Here is a 20,705-nt window from a genome sequence, read left to right on the forward strand (position 1 = left end):
CTGCCCCAAATTCCTCTCCTCCAACTCTCTCCTGGACCACCTCCTTTCTGGTTTCTGTCCCCCCAACTCCACTGAAACCACCCTCTCAGAGGTCAACAAAGACCTCCTTCTTGCCAAATCCAATGGCTCCAACTCTAGTCCTCATCTTTTTCTCTTCATTCGACCTCCGTATCAACCTCCGTATCAACCAAGAACTCCTCACTATTGCTGTCAAAGCTCTCCATCAACTTGTCCCTTCTCACATCACCTCTCTTCTTCGACATCCCAGCCCGCACATTCCTCTCTTCTGATGCTAACTTTGTCTCTGTGCCTTGTTCTCACCTGTCCTGCCATTAACCCCGGCCCACGTCCTATCTCTGGCCTGGAACGCCCTCCCTCCTCAAATCTGCCAAACAATCACACTTCCCCCCTTCGAAGCTCTACTGAGGGCTCACCTCCTCCAATAGGCTTTTTCCTCAGTGCCCCATCCCCACCACATTGTCCCTAGTCACTCCCTCTGCTCTACCCTCACCTCCGCCCTGCAGCACTTGTGTATATATATACATATGAATAATTGCATTTATTTATTTTAATGCCTGTTTACTTGTTTTGATATGTATTTATAATTCTATTTATAATGATGCTATTGATGCCTGTTTCAATGTTTTGAAGTCTGTCACCCCCCCATTCTAGACTGTAAGCCCATTTTGGGATGGAATTGTCTCTCTTTATTGCTGAATTGTACTTTCCAAGAACTTAGTACAGTGCTCTGCACAAAGCGCTCAATAAATATGACTGAATGAATTTTTAAAATACCATTTAAAAAGTCCCCACTATGAGCAGTCTCAGCAGGTGTATCTAATTTTGTTAATTTAAAAAAATTAGATTGATATTTATTATTTTAATTTATTGTTTAATCCTATGCACAAACTATCACTATGGAGGATGGGTGTCTGAATGCTGTGAGTGTGTATGGTTAGGAGCTTTGTCCTAAATTCATGAATGTCATTAATATGCCCAGCCCTGCCACTGAAAATCCCTGGAAAACTGAGGAGTGACTGAAGTCATGAAGAGAAAGAGTGTCTGGAGTCTGAGAAGCAAGATTCAGAAGGTGTGGGTAGCTATCAATCAATCACTGGTATTTACTGAGTGCTTAGGGAGTACACTTGGGAAACGTCTATACAAAACCTCCACCTCCACTTCCACATCCACTATCACATCAAACAGAAACTTCTCACCACTAGCTTTAAATCACTCAATCCCCTTGCTCCTTCCTACCACACTTCACTACTCTCCTACTACAACCCAGCCATCTCTATTTGGATGTCCTACCATCACTTCAAGTTTAACTTGTCCCAAATTGAACTCCTTATCTTTCCACCCAAACCTTGCCCACCCCTTGACTTTCCTATCACTGTAGATAGCACTACCATCCTTTTCTGTCTCACAAGCCTGTAACCTTGGCATTATCCTTGACTCCTCTCTCTCAATCAACCCACATATTCAATCCACCACTAACTCCTGTCTGTCCCACCTTCATAACATTGCTAAAATCTGCCCTTTCCTCTCCAGCCAAACTGCTACCAGGTTAATACAATCACTCTTCTTATCCTGCTTGGATTACTGCATCAGTCTCCTTATGGGTAAAAGGAAGCTTCCATATGTTCAATTGATCAATCAAACATCATTAATTGCATTTACTGAACACGTCCTGTGTGCAGGTACTGTACTAAATGCTTGGGAGAGTTTAGCACAACAATTTAACAAACACAATCCTTGGCCCCAATCAGCTTACAGTCTAGAGGTGGAGAAAGATACCTCTATAAATTAAATAATTATGGATATGTACATATATGCTGTGGGACTGTTGGGGGGGCAGCGGTCAGTAAAGGGAGCAAGTCACGGAGATGTAGGAGGGAATGGAAAAAGAGGAAATGAGGGTTTAGTTAGGGAAGGTCTCTTGGAAGAGATGTGCCTTCAAGAAGGCTTAGAAGCAGGGATAGTAATTGTCTATCCAATTTGAGGAGGGAGGGTGTTCCAGGACAGAGGCGGGATGGGAGCCAGAGGTCGTCCCCAAGATACACAAGAACAAGGTATAATAAGTAGGCTGGCAAAGAGAAGCGAAGTGGGCAGGCTAGTTTGTAGTAGGAATAGTGGCTTCAGAGCTCTCCATCACCTTGCCCCCTCCTACAGCCCAGCCTGCACACTCTGCTCCTCTTAATGAGGCATATATATCTATAATTCTGGTTATCTATTTTGATGCTAATGATGTCTATCCACTTGTTTTGTTCTGTTATCTGTCTCACTCTTCTAGACTGTGAGCTGTCTGTTGGGTCAGGATTGTCTCTATCTGTTGCAGAACTGTATTTTCCAAGTGCTTAGTACAGTGCTCTGCACACAGTAAGCACTCAGTAAATACAATTGAATGAATTGAATGAATGAATGAATGAGAGTGGAGAGGTGAAGTAGAAGGGGTCAAGGTGATAATGTTTTAAAGCTGATGGTAAAAAGTTTCTGGAAGATGAGGAGATGGTTAGGCAACCACTGGAAGTTCTTGAAGAGTGGGAAAAATGGCCTGAATGTTTTTGTACAAAAATGATCCACGCAGCCACGCAGCAGAAGGCAGTATGGACTGGAGTGGGAAGAGACAGAAAGGTGGGAGGTCAGCCAAGAGGCTGAGGTAGTAACCAAGACAGGATTAATAAATGCTTGGATTAACAAGGTGGCAGCACAGCAGGCATTCCACAGACTGCATTTGGCTGGAGAGCAGGAAGAAATGGCAAGAGGGGTATGAAGAGGCTAAATGGGAATACATCTTAGTATCTGAGATAGTCTGTATCTGAGCAGCTCAGACTTTTAAAGTTAAAATTATGTATATCTTTTAAAGAGACCATGGATTTCATACTTTAAGAAATACGTCTTATACTTCATATGAAGAAGTAGCATAATCTAAAGGGGAGAGGTTGACGCAGATTTTGTGTAGCCATGAGCAAGTATCTTAATCTCTGTTTGTCTCAATTTTTATCATCTGTAAATGGAAATTAAAATATCTGCCTCTCCTGATCTTATACATATATTGTAAAGTTTAAAGTGAGGTGACTGGTTATGAAAGTATTTTGGTCAAATAAAAAATCCAAGGTACGGCTCCAAACATATTTACGTATTGTTGTATTTTCAATTATTTATTGTAATTTCATGCCACCATATTTTACCACTCCCAACCAAATCCTTATTTTTCCTCCTCCTACCACCATTTGTACATGCTTTTTTACTGCTTTCCAGCCAACAGATTATAAAGTTTTGGAGGACATGTTACGTATCAATATAATAAACTCCTTTCCAGACATAAACTCTCTGTGGGCAGGAACATATCTACTAACTCTGTTTTATTGTCTTCTCCCAAGTGCTAGTACAGTGCTCAGCCTACATTAAGAGTTCAATAAATACCAATAACTGAATGACATCATTCATTTATAACTGTACTTATGATTTTTTTTAATTAATGTCTTTCTCCCCCTCTAGACTGTGAACTTGTTGTGGGCAGGGAAGGTATCTGTTGTTGTTGTATTGTACTCTCCCAAGTGCTTGGCAGAGTACTTAGCATATAGTAAACATTTAAGAAATACGAATGAATGAATGAATGAATAGATGGCCATTTTACATATGGGGAAATTGACACACAAAGAAATTAGGTAACTTTTCCATGCCCACACAGCATATAAATGGCAGAGACAGGATTAGAACCCAGGTCATCTGACTCCCGGGACCATCCTCTTTCCACTAGGTCATGATTCTTCAAGGTAGTTGGGAAACATCTTAAAACAGGTTTAGAAGAGCAGCTATTTCGAGATTTCAAAAACATCAGTTAGTTCAGACTAGGAAAATTCCTGACTCTGTACATACACATCAATTTGACATTGGCAGAGTGGAATATAACCTTAAAAACATCAAAGGTACTGCCCAAAACTGTCTTTCTACACCTAAATGGGCTCAAAACAACCACTTCTTTCAATTAAAAGGGACACTCTCATACCTCTTAGCAGCTCCAAACTGAATTTTCAAAATTAAGTTGGTACTCAATGAATACTACTGTTTGCTTGACTGATTTATTATCTAATCCAATAAATAACTGTACAAGAATAATCAGAAAATATTAGATCCAAAGTGATATAATGGAATATGCCATTTTCATCAATAATTAATTCATAAATGCACATATGCATATATTTTACAAATAAAATATATTAGTACAAAGTGAAGAGTAAAATAAACAAACAATCATTTGATATCCCTGGAAACAGAATCATCTAACAAGTCAAATTCCTCTGAGTTTCTCAAAAATATAAAAATATACCCTTGGGAACTACAAAATGAAAAGTGAACTGACGATATTATAAACAAAATAGAACAAACATTCATCACATTAATAAAATGTTATAAAGGCTACTATCATGCACTGCTCTGTTACACATTATTTTATCTTTTATAGAGTACACTTACCCGATATATTGCAGAGGATGACTCTGATGAATAACAATTCTACACGTGGGGCAAGTGTTATTTTCCTCCAAATATTTAACCAGGCAACTTCTACAGACTGTTTTCAAAAGTACATGTACAATTAGAAAGTCCACATTTACTATTTATATCTGAATGAAAATAAGATTTATGAAAATGAAGTAGTATTTATATTTGAATAAAAATTTTAAAATAAAATCACAAAATTAATCACCACACACTTCTAAGGAGTTATATAAAACTTTTCAAAGTTTTTATTTAAATAGATTTTTACTCTTCTGCAGATTTCAACCAGAGTAACCAAAACTCAACAACAAAGAGAAAGCAATGCCAATCCTCTATACCACCACATTAGCCTTTTGATGCGTAAGTAAATAAAAGGAAAAAAATAAGATAGGAAATGAAGAGAGGTCATAAAATGTGGAGTGTTCAAAATTATTTTTAGTTTCAAATTAAACTAAATCTAATTATAGGGAATATATTCAAAAATGTTATTCCATGTTAATCTGTTATTTCTTATGAAAAAAATATGGGGTTTTCTTCTGAATTATAAAAATACTAAAAGTACTAAACTCTCCAGCTCAAGTTTTGAGGCTTTTATTTTTGTTGATGTTGGGTTTTTTTAAAATGGTTTGTGTTAAGCACTTACAATGTACCAAGCACTGTACTAAGCACTATAGTACATACAAACTAATCAGGTTGGACATAGTCCATGTTCTACATGGGACTCATAGTCTTAATCCTTCTTTTGCAGATGAAGTAACTGAGGTACAAAGAAGTTAAGTGATTTGCTCAAGGTCATACAGCACACAAGTGCTGCAGCAGAATTAGAACCCAGACCCTTCCGAGTTCAATGCTTGTATTCTACCACTGGCCACCTTGGTTCCTGTTTTATTTAGAGTATTAATACAGTTAATAATCATTTAAAGCAAGGACCTTTCTAATTTTGTTTAACTATCATCACATATTTCATCTCATCACCTAGAGCCACCACAGAATGTCTACCTCATCAATTCTAAAATCTAACCAAACCTCCTTACCTATCTTCTCTCCCATTCACCTCCTCCCCTATAGTATAAATCTATACTGTTCCCCTTGAGAGGCTTCGACTCCTTCGACTCCATTCAATTTTCCAAACTCATCATGTGCCATTTAGCCTTCCTACCCAAACTACCTTCCCTTGATGACCAAATTGATGCTCTCAACATCACCTGCTTTATGAAACTCAACTCACTTGCTCCCCTTATCCCTTCATCAAACTTGTACTACTAACCCACAGCCCTAGATCAGCGTGGCTCAGTGGAAAGAGCCTGGGTTTTGGAGTCAGAGGTCATGGGTTCGAATCCCGGCTCTGCCACTTGTCAGCTGTGTGACTGTGGGCAAGTCACTTAACTTCTCTATGCCTCCATTACCTCATCTGTAAAATGGGGATTAACTGTGAACCTCACGAGGGACGACCTGATTACCCTGTATCTCCCCCAGCGCTTAGAACAGTGCTCTGCACATAGTAAGCGCTTAACAAATACCAACATTATTACTAGATTACTTCCACAGTCCACCTCCTCTGCTCTTGTGCACGACTGCAAAGAGCTGTTAGTGGAATCTAGCTATCAGGCCAAGCCATCGACTTCAAATTTATCCTTAAATGTTTTAACACTGCCCTCTCCTCTGCCCAGTGAAATTATTTCTCCATTCTTACTGACACCCATGCCCACTGCCCTTGACAGGTGATCCAGAAGAAGCAGCATAGCTCAGTGGAAAAAGCACGGGCTTGTGAGTCAGAGGTCATGGGTTTGAATCCCATAATAATAATAATGTTGGTATTTGTTAAGCGCTTACTATGTTCAGAGCACTGTTCTAACGGCTGGGGTAGTTTCTCTGCCACTTGTCAGCTGTGTGACTGTGGGCAAGTCAGTTAACTTCTCTGTGCCTCAGTTACCTCATCTGGAAAATGGGGATTGACACTGAGCCTCATGTGGGACAACCTGTTTACCCTGTATCTACCTCGGCACTTAGAACAGTGCTCTGTACATGATAAGCACTTAACAAATACCAACATTATTATTATTATTATCATCCAGACATTTAACTACCTCCTCAAACTCCCATCCACCTACCTTTCTTATTACTTGCTCCTGACTGCCTACCTACTTTATTGAGAAAATTTAACAGATGTGATCTCCCTAAAATCTCCTTTGCCCCTCCCCAGTCCCTCCTACCCTCTACCCCTTTTTCAACTTTCCCATCTTTCTCATTATTATCTCAAGAGGAAATATCCTGCCTTTTATCAAAATCCACCCCCTCCAACTTCACATATGACCCCATACTTTCGCTCCTTATCAAAACACTGCCCCCTCCTTTCTTTCCTCCCTCACTAATCTTCAACCTTTTGCTCTCCAACAGCTTCTTCCTCATTGATTTAAAGTATGTCCATGTTTCTCCTATCTTATCCTAAAAAACCCTTCGGTGTCATCCTTGACTCGTCTCTCTCGTTCACCCCACACATCCTATCCATTACCGAGACCTGCCGGTTTCACCTTTACAATATCGCCAAGATCCGCCCTTTCCTCTCCACCCAAATGGCTACCTTACTGCTACAGGCTCTCGTTATATCCCGGCTAGACTACTCTGTCAGCCTTCTCTCTGACCTCCCTTCCTCCTCTCTCGCCCGCTCCAGTCTATTCTTCATTCCGCTGCCCGGCTCATCTTCCTGCAGAAACGATCTGGGCATGTCACTCCCCTTCTTAAACAACTCCAGTGGTTGCCTATCAACCTCCGCTCCAAACAAAAACTCCTCACTCTAGGCTTCAAGGTTCTCCATCACCTTGCCCCTTCCTACCTCTCCTCCCTTCTCTCTTTCTACCGCCCACCCCGCACGCTCCGTTCCTCTGCCGCCCACCTCCTCACCGTCCCTCGGTCTCGCCTATCCCGCCGTCGACCCCTGGGCCACATGTTTGAGCGGAGGTCGATAGGCAACCACTGGAGTTGTTTAAGAAGGGGAGTGACATGCCCAGATCGTTTCTGCAGGAAGATGAGCCGGGCAGCGGAGTGAAGAATAGACCGGAGCAGGGCGAGAGAGGAGGAAGGGAGGTCAGAGAGAAGGCTGACACAGTAGTCTAGCCGGGATATAACGAGAGCCCGTAATAGTAAGGTAGCCGTTTGGGTGGAGAGGAAAGGGCGGATCTTGGCGATATTGTAGAGGTGAAACCGGCAGGTCTTGGTAACGGATAGGATGTGTGGGGTGAACGAGAGGGACGAGTCAAGGATGACACCGAGATTGCGGGCCTGCGGGACGGGAAGGATGGTCGTGCCATCCACGGTGATGGAGAAGTCTGGGAGCGGACCGGGCTTAGGAGGGAAGATGAGGAGCTCAGTCTTGCTCATGTTGAGTTTTAGGTGGCGGGCCGACATCCAGGTGGAGACGTCCTGGAGGCAGGAGGAGATGCGAGCCTGAAGGGAGGGGGAGAGGACAGGGGCGGAGATGTAGATCTGCATGTCATCTGTGTAGAGATGGTAGTCAAAGCCGTGAGAGCGGATGAGGTCACCGAGTGAGTGAGTGTAAATGGAGAACAGAAGAGGGCCAAGAACTGACCCTTGAGGAACTCCAACAGTTAAAGGATGGGAGGGGGAGGAGGCTCCAGCGTAGGAGACCGAGAATGATCGGCCAGAGAGGTAAGAGGAGAACCAGGAGAGGACAGAGTCCGTGAAGCCAAGGTGAGATAAGGTATGGAGGAGGAGGGGATGGTCGACAGTGTCAAAGGCAGCAGAGAGGTCAAGGAGGATCAGAATGGAGTAGGAGCCATTGGATTTGGCAAGAAGGAGGTCATGGGTGACCTTAGAGAGAGCAGGCTCGGTAGAGTGGAGGGGACGGAAGCCAGATTGGAGGGGGTCTAGGAGAGAATGGGAGTTAAGGAATTCTAGGCATCGATTGTAGACGACTCGTTCTAAGATTTTGGAAAGGAAGGGTAGTAGGGAGATAGGACGATAACTGGAGGGGGAAGTGGGGTCAAGAGCGGGTTTTTTTAGGATGGGGGAGATGTGGGCATGTTTGAAGGCAGAGGGGAAGGAGCCCTTGGAGATTGAGTGGTTAAAAATAGAAGTTAAGGAAGGGAGGAGGGCAGGGGCGATGGTTTTAAGAAGGTGAGAGGGAATGGGGTCCGAGGCGCAGGTGGAGGGGGTGGCACTTGCGAGGAGGGAGGAGATCTCCTCTGAGGATACTGCAGGGAAGGATGGGAAAGTAGGGGAGGGGGTTGTTGGGGGGGAGGGGAGAGGCGGAGGGGTGACTTTGGGGAGCTCAGACCTGATCGTGTTGATTTTCATGAGGAAATAGGTGGCCAGATCATTACGGGTGAGAGATGGGGGAGGGGGAGGAACAGGGGGCCTAAGGAGAGAGTTAAAGGTCCGGATCAATCGGCGGGGGTGACGGGCATGGGTGTCGATGAGGGAGGAGAAGAAGCTTTGCCTGGCGGAGGAGAGGGCAGAGTTAAGGCAGGAAAGGATAAATTTGAAGTGTGTGAGGTCGGCTTGGTGCAAATACTACTGAATGAACCCCTTAGATCTCTTCAGTAGTAACCTTCTTCCTCCTTCTATTCCTTTCCAAACTCCCTGAGCGAGTTGTTTATACCCATTGTCTCAAGTTCCTTTCCTCCAATTCTCCCCTTGACCTCCTCCAATCTGGCTTCTGTCCCATTTACTCTGCAAAATCCATTTTCTCAAAGATCACAATGATCTTCTTCTTGGCAAATCCAATGGGCAACCTAATCCTCCTTGACTTCTCACCTGCCTTAAACATTTTTGATTATCTCTTTCTCCTGAAAACATTACCCAACTTCAGCTTCACTGACACTGTTCTCTTCTGGTATCTCCCTGGCCGCACTTATCAGTCTCTTTCACGGGCTCCTCCTCTAAGTCCCTACCACTAACTTTGTCCCTCATAATCATTGGTGACCTCAGAGAAGGCTATTTCTGTACTGTGAAGTGGCAGAAGTCAGATTCCAGAGAACTGGAGGTGGAAACTGGAACTGGAAATGTTGCAGCAAGTACAGAAAACTTGGAGTTTGGAAAGGAATAGTAGCAGGGAGATGGGGCAATAACTGTGGAGAGTCAAAGGTCAAGGGAGGGTTTTTCAAAACAAGGGATGCATGAACATTCTTGAAAGCAGTGGGAAAAGTTCCATTGGAAAGGAATGGTTGAAGATCAATGTCAGGGAGGGAAGAAAGGAAGGTCTATACGCTTCCTTCCAATTCTCTTTTTGCACCCCTGCAGTCTACACCCACTGCCTTGGAGAATTCATTTGCTCCCAAGGCTTCAACTACCATCTCTATGTGGATAATTCCCAAATCTACATCTCCTGACCTGGTCTCTCTCCCTCTCTTCAGTACTGCATTTCCTCCTTCAAGACATTTCTACTTGGCTGCACTGCTATCACCTCAAACTTAACATTTCTGAAAGAGAATTCCACATCTTCCCACCCAAACCCTGTCCTTCCCCTGACTTTTCCATTACTACAGATGGCACCGCCAACCTTCCTGCCTCACAAGCCCATAATCTTGGCTTTATCCTGACTTCTCTCTCTCACTCACCCCACATATTCAATCCATCACTAAATACTGTCAATTTGAACTTCAGAACATGAGTAAAATCTGCCTTTTCTTCTTCAACCAAACTGCTACCACACTAATCCAATCAGTTACCCTATTCATCTTGATTACTGTTTCAGTCTTCTTGCAAATTTCCCTGCTTCCTGATGCTCCCCATTCCAGTACATACTTCACTCTGCTGCCTGCATCATTTTTCTACAAAAACATTCTGGCTATGTTTCATTACTCCTCAAGAAACTCTGGTGGTTGCCCATCCACTTCAGTCAGCATCAAACCGAAACTTCTCAACATCGGCTTTAAATCACTCAAACACCTTGCCCCGTTTTACCTCACCTCACTATTCTGCTATTACAACGCAACCTGGACACTTTGCTCTTCTAATGTATGTTACAACGTTTCCATTGTACTCTTAGAGAAGCAGCATGGCTCAATGGAAAGAACACAGGCTTGGGAGTCAGAGGTTGTGTCCCAGTTTGGCCACTGATCAGCTGTGTGATTCTGGGCAAGTCATTTCACTTCTCTGTGCCGCAGTTACCTCATCTGGAAAATGGGGATTGAAACTGTGAGCCCCTTGCGGAACAACCTGATTACCTTGTCTCTACCCAGGGCTTAGAACAGGGCTTGGCACATAGTAAGCACTTAACAAATACCAAAATTATTACTATTATTATTCCAAGCAATCAGTACAGTATTCTGCTCACAGTAAATTCTCAATAAACACGACTGATTTTTAATTTTAATTTGAAATTTAAATTAAAATTCTTAAGGATTTTCTCTTTCATATATGCCAGATTTTGTTGTCTTTGATTTCCATCTTCAAATAAAACTTAACTTTGGAACTAATGAAAAGTCTGTGGTACAGTGGGCTAAAATATACAATTAAATATTCAGTTAATGATATTTATAGAGTTTATACTGAGTGCAAAGCACTGTAATAGCACTTGGGAAAGACAATGCAACAGAGTTAGTAAATATGTTCCCTGTTACAAGGAGTTTATAGTCTAGAAAGGGAGACAGATGTGACTTTATGTATTTTACAAATAAAGCAGTAATTCCTCAATTTCCAAAACTTATTCATATTAATATCTGTCTCCCCCTGTACACTATTAAAAATATACTGAGTTCAACAAATGGATCTTATCATAATTTCAAACTTACACTGTTTCAATAATACAACATGTTTCAATGGGGAGAAGCAGAATGGACTAGTACTCATTCATTCCTTCATTTAATCATATGTATTGAGAGCTTACTGGGTGCAAAGCACTGTATTAAGTGGTTGAGATAGTAGAATACAACACTAACAGGCACATTCCCTGCCCTCATTAAGCTCACAGTCTAGAGGGAGATAGAGCTTGGTGCTGGGACTTGCAAGGAGGACCTGGGTTCTAATCCTCACACTGCTACTTGTCTGTTGTATGACCCTGGGCAAATCACTTCTCTGTGCCTTAGTTACCTCATCTGTAAAATGGGGATTAAGCCTGTGACCCTCATGTGGGACAGGGAATGTGCAAGACCTGATTTGCTTGAATCTACCCCAATACTCAATACAGTGCTTGGCACATTGTAAGCATGTAACAAATCCATAATTATAATTATTACAATTTATCAGTATAGATTTTCTCAATAATCAATCAAGCAAGAGCATTTATTGAGAGGTAACTGTTTACAGAACCATGAAGTGAAGATTTGGGCAAGCATAATAGAACTGGAAGAACCAATCTCTGCGCCCAAGACTGAAGCTTGCAGTCTTCAGGCAAAGACAAACATTACAATAAATTATAGATAGGGGAAATGGTAGAATATAATGATAAGTGCTGGAAGACTGGAATGAGTACTAAAGTGCTTGGGGGAACAAAACCATATGCACAGGTGATCCATACAGAGGGGTACGCAAGGAAAATGAGGTATGAGTTAGGGAAGCCTTCTTTGAGGAGACGTTATTTTTTGAAGATGGAAAGAGTGGTAGACTGTAGGATAGGAAGGGGAGGGAGGTTCCAGACCAAAGGGATAACATGGGCAAGGATTAGGCAGCAGAATAAACAAGATTAACAAATGTTCAGTGAGTAGAGTGGCATTAGAGAATAAAAGACTGGGTTGTCACAGGAGTGCCCAAGAGCCTCTAGCTTATAGTTTAGAGTGAGAGTCAGATATTAAAATAAATTAGGGGTATATAAAACAGTTTTCTGGGGCTGAGAGTTGGGTAAATATCATGATGATGATGATGTACTTGTTATGCACTTACTATGTGCCAGGTAAATCAAGCAAATACACGAGTAAATCAAGTTGGACACAGGGTACAGATGAGGTGGAAAGGCAATGCAAAGAGGAACAAATAGGGGAACAAGGGCTTAATAAGGCAAGGCCTTTCAGACCCAGTGTGATTTTAATAAGGGCTTGAGCGTAGGAAGAGTGGTGGTCTCTCAGATATGAAGGGAAAGGGAGTTTGAAACCAGAAAGAGGATGTGGGCAAGGAATTTACAGCAAGGTAGGTGAGACTGAGGTAGAGTAGTTTGACATTAGAGAGAATTGTGAGCTTTGTTGTAGTATTCATTCATTCATTCAATAGTATTTATTGAGCGCTTACTATGTGCAGAGCACTGTACTAAGCGCTTGGGATGAACAAGTCGGCAACAGATAGAGACAGTCCCTGCCGTTTGATGGGCTTACAGTCTAATCGGGTGAGACGGACAGACAAGAACAATGGCAATAAATAGAGTCATGAGGTAAGGTAGGATGTTGTGCAGCCTAGTAGAAAGAGTATAGGTCTGGGAATCAGATTCTAGATTCTAATTGTGACTTTGCCACTTATCTGCTTACGGCCTTGTACAAGTTACTGAACTTTTCTGTGCTTTCCTTTCCTTAACTTTAACACCTGGTTTCCCTCCTATTTAGATTATAAATCCCATGTGGAACAGGCACTTTTCTTTTGTGGAATTTGTTAAGCATTTATCATGTGCCAAACACTGTACAAAGTACTGGGCTACATTCAAAATAGTATGATTGGATACAGTCCCTGCCCCTTATGGGGCTCACAGTTTTAATCTCCATTTTATAGATACGGCACCTTGAGGCTCAGAGAATCAATCAATTATATTTGTTGAACCCTTACTCTGTGCAGAGCACTGTACTAAGTACTTGGGTAAGTACAATATAAAAGAGTTGGAAGACACATTCCCAGGTCTCAGTGAGCTTATAGTCTACCGGGGGAAACAGACATTAAAATAAATTACTGATATGGATATAAGAGCTGCGTGGCTGAGGGTTTGGTGAATAAAAGGATGAGGCAGAAGGTAGAGGAAGGAGAGGAAAAAAGAGGTTAGTCAAGAAGGACTCTTGGAGGAGGTGTGACCTTTCTAAGGCTTAAAGTTGTGGAAGATGTCATCTGTTGGATATGAAGTGGGAGGGTTTTCCAGGTCGGAGGTAGGACATGGGAAAGGAAGAGGTGGCAAGATGAGGTGAGATACAGTTGGCTTTATAATAGCAAAGCATACAGGCTGGGTTGTTATAAGGAATCAGTGAGGTAGGACATGAGGCTCACAGGAGGCTTACAGCCTCCCCATTTTACCAATGAGATAATTTAGGTGGAGAAGTTTAAATTGCTTTCTGATTGCCAAACAGCAGACAAGTGACTGAGCATGTCCGCTGACTCCCAAGCCCATGTTCTTTCTACTTGGCTATGTTGCTTCTGTGTCTAATCTGACTAATTTCAATCTATCCCAGTGCTTAAAACAGTGCTTGACACAAAGTAAGTGAATAACAAATAACATTAAAAAAATATGAGGGCCATGGGGCTGAGCTGACTATATGCTTTTAAGTCAAGGAGGATAGGCAACCACTTCAGGTTAGTGAAAAGTGAGGAGATGTGGAGATGTGAGAAGATGAAGTCATCAAGGTAGGAGATAGAGATTTTGCTGCTGTTTGGTTGGAGGAAAGAGTAGATTTCAAAGATGTTAAAAAGGAAATAACTGACAAGATCTGGTGACAAACTGAACATGTTGGTGGAATGAGAGAGATGAGACAAGAATAATGCCACGGTTATGGGTTTGTGAAGCAGGAAAGATGGTGCTGTTTACACGAATGGGAAAATGTCATAGGTAGCTGAGAGGTTGAGAGAGATCAGGATGGAGTAGGGGCTGTCGTATTTGTCAAGAAGGTAGTCGTTAGTGATCTCAGAGAGGGTTACTTCTGTGCAGTGAAGTGGTAGAAGTCAGATTTCTGTGAGTCAGGAAAAGAAATGGAGGAGAGGAAATGTTGCAGCAAGTAAAGACACTTGGTTAAGGAGTCTGGAGAGGAATGGTAGCAGGGAGATGGGGCAATAACTGAGGGGAGTCTTGGGTCAAGAGGGTATTTTAAGACAAGGGATACATGGGCATTCTTGAAAGCAGTGGGAAAGGTTCCACTGGAAAGGAATGGTTAAAGATCAAGGTCAGAGAGGGAAGAAAGGAAGTTGTATACTCTTCTTTCCAATTCTTTCTTTGTACCTCTGCAGTTTGGCTTCTGCCCCTCTCACTCTAAAGAAATAATCCTATATAAAGCTAACAGTGGCATCCCCTTCCTTTAAAATACAACAGCCTCTACTCCAGGATAATCCTCCTTGACTTCTCAATTCCCTTTGATACTGTAGATTACCTCCTTTGTCTGGAAATATTGCCTAACCTCAGTTTTACTAACACTATCTCCTCTTTGTTCTCCTCCTAACTCTGTGATGGCTCCTCTGTCCCTTTTGTCAACTATTCCTCTGTTTCCCACTCTCTAACTGTGGGGGACCCTCAAGGTTCAGTTTTGAGTCCCCTTCTACATCCACTCCCTTGGAGAACTCATCTCTCTGACCTCCCTTCCTCCTCTCTCGCCCCGCTCCAGTCTATTCTTCACTCCGCTGCCCGGCTCATCTTCCTGCAGAAACGATCTGGGCATGTCACTCCCCTTCTTACACAACTCCAGTGGTTGCCTATCGACCTCCACTCCAAACAAAAACTCCTCACTCTAGGCTTCAAGGGTCTCCATCACCTTGCCCCTTCCTACCTCTCCTCCCTTCTCTCTTTCTACCGCCCACCCCGCACGCTCCGCTCCTCTGCCGCCCACCTCCTCACCGTCCCTCGGTCTCGCCTATCCCGCCGTCGACCCCTGGGTCACGTCCTCCCGCGGTCCTGGAACGCCCTCCCTCCTCACCTCTGCCAAACTGATTCTCTTCCCCTCTTCCAAACCCTAAAACTCACCTCCTCCAAGAGGCGTTCCCAGACTGAGCTCCTCTTCTCCCTCTACTCCCTCTGCCATCCCCCCTTTACCTCTCCGCAGCTAAACCCTCATTTTCCCCTTTTCCCTCTCCTCCTCCACCTCTCCCTTCCCATCCCCACAGCACTGTACTCGTCCGCTCAACTGTATATATTTTCGTTACCCTATTTATTTTGTTAATGAATTGTACATCGCCTTGATTCTATTTAGTTGCCATTGTTTTTACGAGATGTTCTTCCCCTTGACTCTGTTTATTGCCATTGTTCTCGTCTGTCCGTCTCCCCCGATTAGACTGTAAGCCCGTCAAACGGCAAGGACTGTCTCTATCTGTTGCCGACTTGTTCATCCCAAGCGCTTAGTACAGTGCTCTGCACATAGTAAGCGCTCAATAAATACTATTGAATGAATGAATGAATGAATTTGTCTCCACAGCTTCAACAATCACTCCATGTGGCTGATTCCCAAATCTCCCTCTCAAGCCCTGACTTTTCCCTTTCTCTTAGTCTCACATTTCTTCCTGCCTTAAGAGAATATTTATTTGGAAGCCCTGCTGATACCTTAAACATAATACGTACAAAATAGACTCCTCATCTTCCTACAAATCAAGTTTCTAAGAGTTCTCAGACATCTTTTTAATTGGCCCTTTATACTTAGTGTTTTATAACAAAGCAATTGATAGTTGCAGGTTTTTTGCTAGGTAACTTTGTAAAGCAAGATATATGAACCTGCAGTTGACTTTCTAAATTCTAAACAATAATATCATAGATGATTTGGGGCTGACCGAAGAAAACATCTGAGTGTGGGTTACCTTCCTTTCTGCCTTTTAAAAGTTTCTCTAGAATAGGGAAAGGAATACTGTTACTCAGGGAACTGAGATAGAATGCAAAGCTCCTGGTCTCTACTAGCTGGCACTCTAAAACCAAAATGTGCATAGACAGAAGAACATTTGTTGTTTACCAGAAAATGGACCTGGAGATATTAGCAAGATGGGATGGGGACCATTCATTCAATCACTCAATTCACTCAATCTTATTTACTAAGCCCTTGGAAGAGTACAACACAACAGCAGAAAGACATATTCTCTGCTCACAACAAGCTCACAGTCTAGAGGGGAAAACAGACATTAGGAGAAATAACAAACTAAATAAATAAATAAATTACAGATATATACATATGTCCTATGGGTATGGAATGAAGAATGAATGAAGGGAGCAAGTCAAGGCTGTGCAGAAGGAAGTGGGAGACGAGGTGGGGAAAGCTTAATAAGGGAAGGTTTCTTGGAGGAGATGTGCCTTTAATAAGGCTTTGAATTAGGGGAGAGCAATTATCTGTCTGACATAAGGAGGGAGGGCATTTCAGGCCAGTGGTAAGATGTGGGTAGAGGCTGGCGGAAAGATAGATGAGATAGAGGCACAGTGAGAAGGTTAGCATTAGCGAATGAAGTGTGTGGGCTTGGCTCTAGTAGAATAATGAGATGAGCTAGGATAGGGCAAAGTGATTGTGTTTTAAAGCCAATGGTAAGGAGTTTTTGTTTGACCAGAAAATTAGGGTGGGGCTTTATTCAAAAAAACCTTTCTAAGGTACACCACTATGCCTAATGCTGCAACTGACACACATTCTTATGAGTATATTTGTTAATTTCAAAAGTTCCACTGCACTGCATCCAGATAGGCTCTTGATGCCAGAAAACACTGCCTAGATCTCTAGAATCCCGGCTCTGCCACTTGTCAGCTGTGTGACTGTGGGCAAGTCACTTAACTTCTCTGTGCCTCAGTTCCCTCATCTGTAAAATGGGGATTAAGACTGTGAGCCCCACGTGGGACAACCTGATTCCCCTGTGTCTACCCCAGTGCTTAGAACAGTGCTCTGCACATAGTAAGCGCTTAATAAATACCAACATTATTAGTAATGTAAATAGGAAATCCTATTTATTGAAACTGTTCTGTCTGCAGAGCACTATACTAAGTGCTGGGGAGAGTAAAATATAACAATATAAATACATATTCCCGGTCACAACATGCTTACAATCGAGGGGGACTCTAAGCCCCATTTTTCCTCATTGCCACTCCCTTCTGTGTTGCCGTCTTGCTCTCTTTGCTCTTCCCCCTCTCCCTGACCAATCGCACTTATATATATGAATTTATCTATAATTCTATTTATTTATATTGCTGCCTGTTTACTTGTACTGTCATCAGTCTGCCCACCTCAGGACTGTGAGTCTGCTGTGGGCAAGGACTGACTCTCTTTACCGCTCTACTGCATTGTTCAAGTGCTTAGTACAGTGCTCTGCCCACAGTAAGTAATCAATAAATACAACTGACTGAATGAATGAGGGGCAGTATAAGTAAATAAAATTACATATATGTATATAAGTGCTGGGGGCTGGGAGGGAGGATGAAATGAGGGACCAAGTCAAGATGACGCAGAAGAAAGTGGGAGAAGAGGAAAGGAGGGCTTAGTCAGGGAAGGACTCTTGGAGGAGATGTGCCATCCAGATGGCTTTGAAGAGGAGAAAGTAGTTGTTAAATATGAAGGGGGTGTTTCAGGACAGAAGAAAAATGTGAGCAAGAGGTCAATAATGAGGGAGGAGAGATCTAGGTACACTGAGTAAGTTGACATTAGATAGGCTGGGTTGCAGTAGGCGAATAGCAAGATGAGATAGAAAGGGGTAAAGTGATTGAGAACTTTAAAGCCAATAGTAATGAGTTGCTGCTTGATTTGGAGGTGGATAGGAAAACACTAGTGCTTCTTGAGTAGTGGGAAAATGTGGCCAGAAAATTTTAGCAGAAAAAAAATCTGAGGAGCAGAGTTAAATATGGACTGGAATGAGGAGAAACAGTAGGAAGGGAGGTTAGATAGAAAGGAAATAGATACAGTAATCAAGGTGGGATAAGATAAAGAGGGAGAAGGATTCAATTCCCATTTTACAGATACGGCAACTGTGGCAGAAATTTAAGTGACTTGCCCAAGATCACACAAAAGAAAAAGCATTGCCTAGTATAAAGTACTCAGGCTAGAGAGTCACAAGACGAAGGTTGCAATCCCAGCTCCATTATTTGCTGTGACTTTGAGAGAGTGAAACAGAAATATAAGCCACTTATCTTCTCTATGCCTCAACTACCTCTTCTGTAAAATGGGGATTGCCTGTGAGGGTGATGTGGAAAATGGACTGTAAACAACTTGATTATATCTTTTCCATTACTCAGTAACAATGTCTGGCACATAGTAAATGTCTAAATACTATTAAAACAACACATCAGACACAGTAGCATCCTGACTTTGGCTTGTGCTCTGTCCACCATGTCAGGCTATTTCCACTTTTCCGCTGGTATGAACTTATGGAAACCCTGTTTTAAGTTACTGAGTTTCCAAATATTTTTATTCATTCATTCTACAGTATTTAGTAAGCATTGACTATGTGCAGAGCACTGTACTAAGCCCTTGGAATGTACAAATTGGCAATAGATAGAGAAGCCCCTGCCCATTGACGGGCTTACAGTCTAATTGGGGGAGACTGACAGACAAAAACAATGGCAATAATTAGAATCAAGGGGATGTACATCTCATTAAAACAATAGCAATAAGTAGAATCTAGGGGATGTACATCTCATTAACAAAATAAATAGGGTAATAAAAAATATGTACAAATGAACGGACGAGCACAGTGCTGAGGGGAGGAGGCGGGAGAGGGGCAGGAGCAGAGGGAAACGGGAGGAAAAGGGGGCTTGTCTGAGGGGAGATGGAGGGGGTAGAGAGGCAACAGATGGAGCAGAGGGAAAAGAGGAAGCTCAGTATGGGAAGGCCTCTTGGAGAAGGTGAGCTCTCAGTAGGGCTTAGAAGAGTGGAAGAGAGTTAGTTTGGTGGAAGTGAGGAGGGAGGGCATTCCAGGACAGCGGGAGGACATAGCCCAGGGGTCGACGGCGGGATAGGCAGGAATGGGGGTCGGTGAGGTGGTGGGCGGCAGAGGAATGGAGCGTGCAGGGTGGGCAGTAGAAAGAGAGAATGGAGAAGAAGTAGGAGGGGGCAAGGTGATGGATAGCCTTGTAGCCTAAAGTGAGAAGGTTTTGTTTCGTGCAGAGGTTGATAGACAACCACTGGAGGTTTTTGAGAAGGGGAGTGACATGCCCAGAGCGTTTCTGCAGGAAGATGATCCACACAGCGGAATGAAGAATAGACTGAAGCAGGAAGAGACAGGAGGAAGGGAGATCAGAGAGAAGGCTGACATAATAATCCAGCCGGAATATCGTGAGAAGCTGTACCAGTAAGATAGCCATTTGGGAGGACAGGAAAGGACGGGTCTTGGCGATATTATAAAGGTGAGACCGGTAGGTCTTGGTGACGGATTGGACGTGTGGGGTAAATGAGAGCAGAGTCACATACGACACCGAGGCTGCGGGCTTGAGAGACGGGAAGGATGGTGGTACCATCCACAGTGATAGGGAAATCAGGAAGAGGACAGGGCTTGGGAGGGAAGATAAAGGAGCTCAGTTTTGGACATGTTGAGTTTTAGGTGGCGGGCAGACATCTGGGTAGAGACATCCTGGTGGCAGGAGGAGATACGAGCCTGAAGGGATGGGGAGAGGACAAGGGCAGAGATGTAGATTTGTGCGTCATCTGCATAGAGTTGACAGTTGAAGCCATGAGAGCGAATGAGTTCACCAAGGGAGTGAGTGTAAATGGAGAACAGAAGAGGGCCAAGAACTGACCCTTGAGGAACCCCAACAATTAGAGGATGGGAGGGAGAGGAAGAGCCTGCGAAGCAGACCAAGAATGAATGGCCAGAAAGATAAGAGGAGAACCAAGAGAGGATGGAGTCCGGGAAGCCAAGGTGAGATAAGGTATGGAGGAAAAGGGGATGGTCGACAGTGTCAAAGGCAGCTGAGAGGTCAAGGAGGATTAGGATAGAGTAGGAGCCACTGGATTTGGCAAGAAGGAGGTCATGGGTGACCTTTGAAAGGGCAGTCTCGGTAGACTGGAGGCGACGGAAGCCAGATCGGAGGGGGTCCAGGAGAGAATGGGAGTTAAGGAATTCTAGGCAGCAAGTGCAGATGACTCATTCTAGGAGCTTGGAAAGGAAGGGTAGTAGGGAGATAGGGCAATAACTGGAAGGAGAAGTCGGGTCGAGAGAGGGGTTTTTTTAGGATGGGGGAGACATGGGCATGTTTGAAGGCAGAGGGGAAGAAGCCATTGGAGAGTGAGTGGTTAAAAATAGAAGTTAAGGAGGGGAAGAGGGAAGGGGTGATGGTTTTTATAAGGTGAGCAGTAATGGGGTCCGAAGCACAGGTGAAGGGGGTGGGACTTGCGAGGAGGGAGATCTTCTCTGAGGATACTGCAGGGAAAGATGGGAAAGTAGGGGCGAGGGTGGGGGGGTGG

At 43.4% G+C, this 20,705-nt stretch overlaps 1 protein-coding gene across 2 annotated transcripts in view; it reads right to left on the reverse strand.

Moving 5' to 3' along the window:
- Nucleotides 1-20,705, reverse strand: part of LOC114808764 (polycomb group RING finger protein 3-like) — a 148,773-nt gene that overhangs the window by 83,964 nt on the left and 44,104 nt on the right. For both annotated transcript variants that reach the window (XM_029056624.2, XM_029056622.2), the window contains exon 3: nt 4,480-4,576. In XM_029056624.2, coding sequence (XP_028912457.1) covers nt 4,480-4,576 — 97 coding nt within the window. The remainder of the gene's footprint in view (nt 1-4,479; nt 4,577-20,705) is intronic.

Source organism: Ornithorhynchus anatinus, chromosome Y5 (assembly GCF_004115215.2).
Source record: "Ornithorhynchus anatinus isolate Pmale09 chromosome Y5, mOrnAna1.pri.v4, whole genome shotgun sequence".
NCBI lineage: Eukaryota > Metazoa > Chordata > Mammalia > Monotremata > Ornithorhynchidae > Ornithorhynchus > Ornithorhynchus anatinus.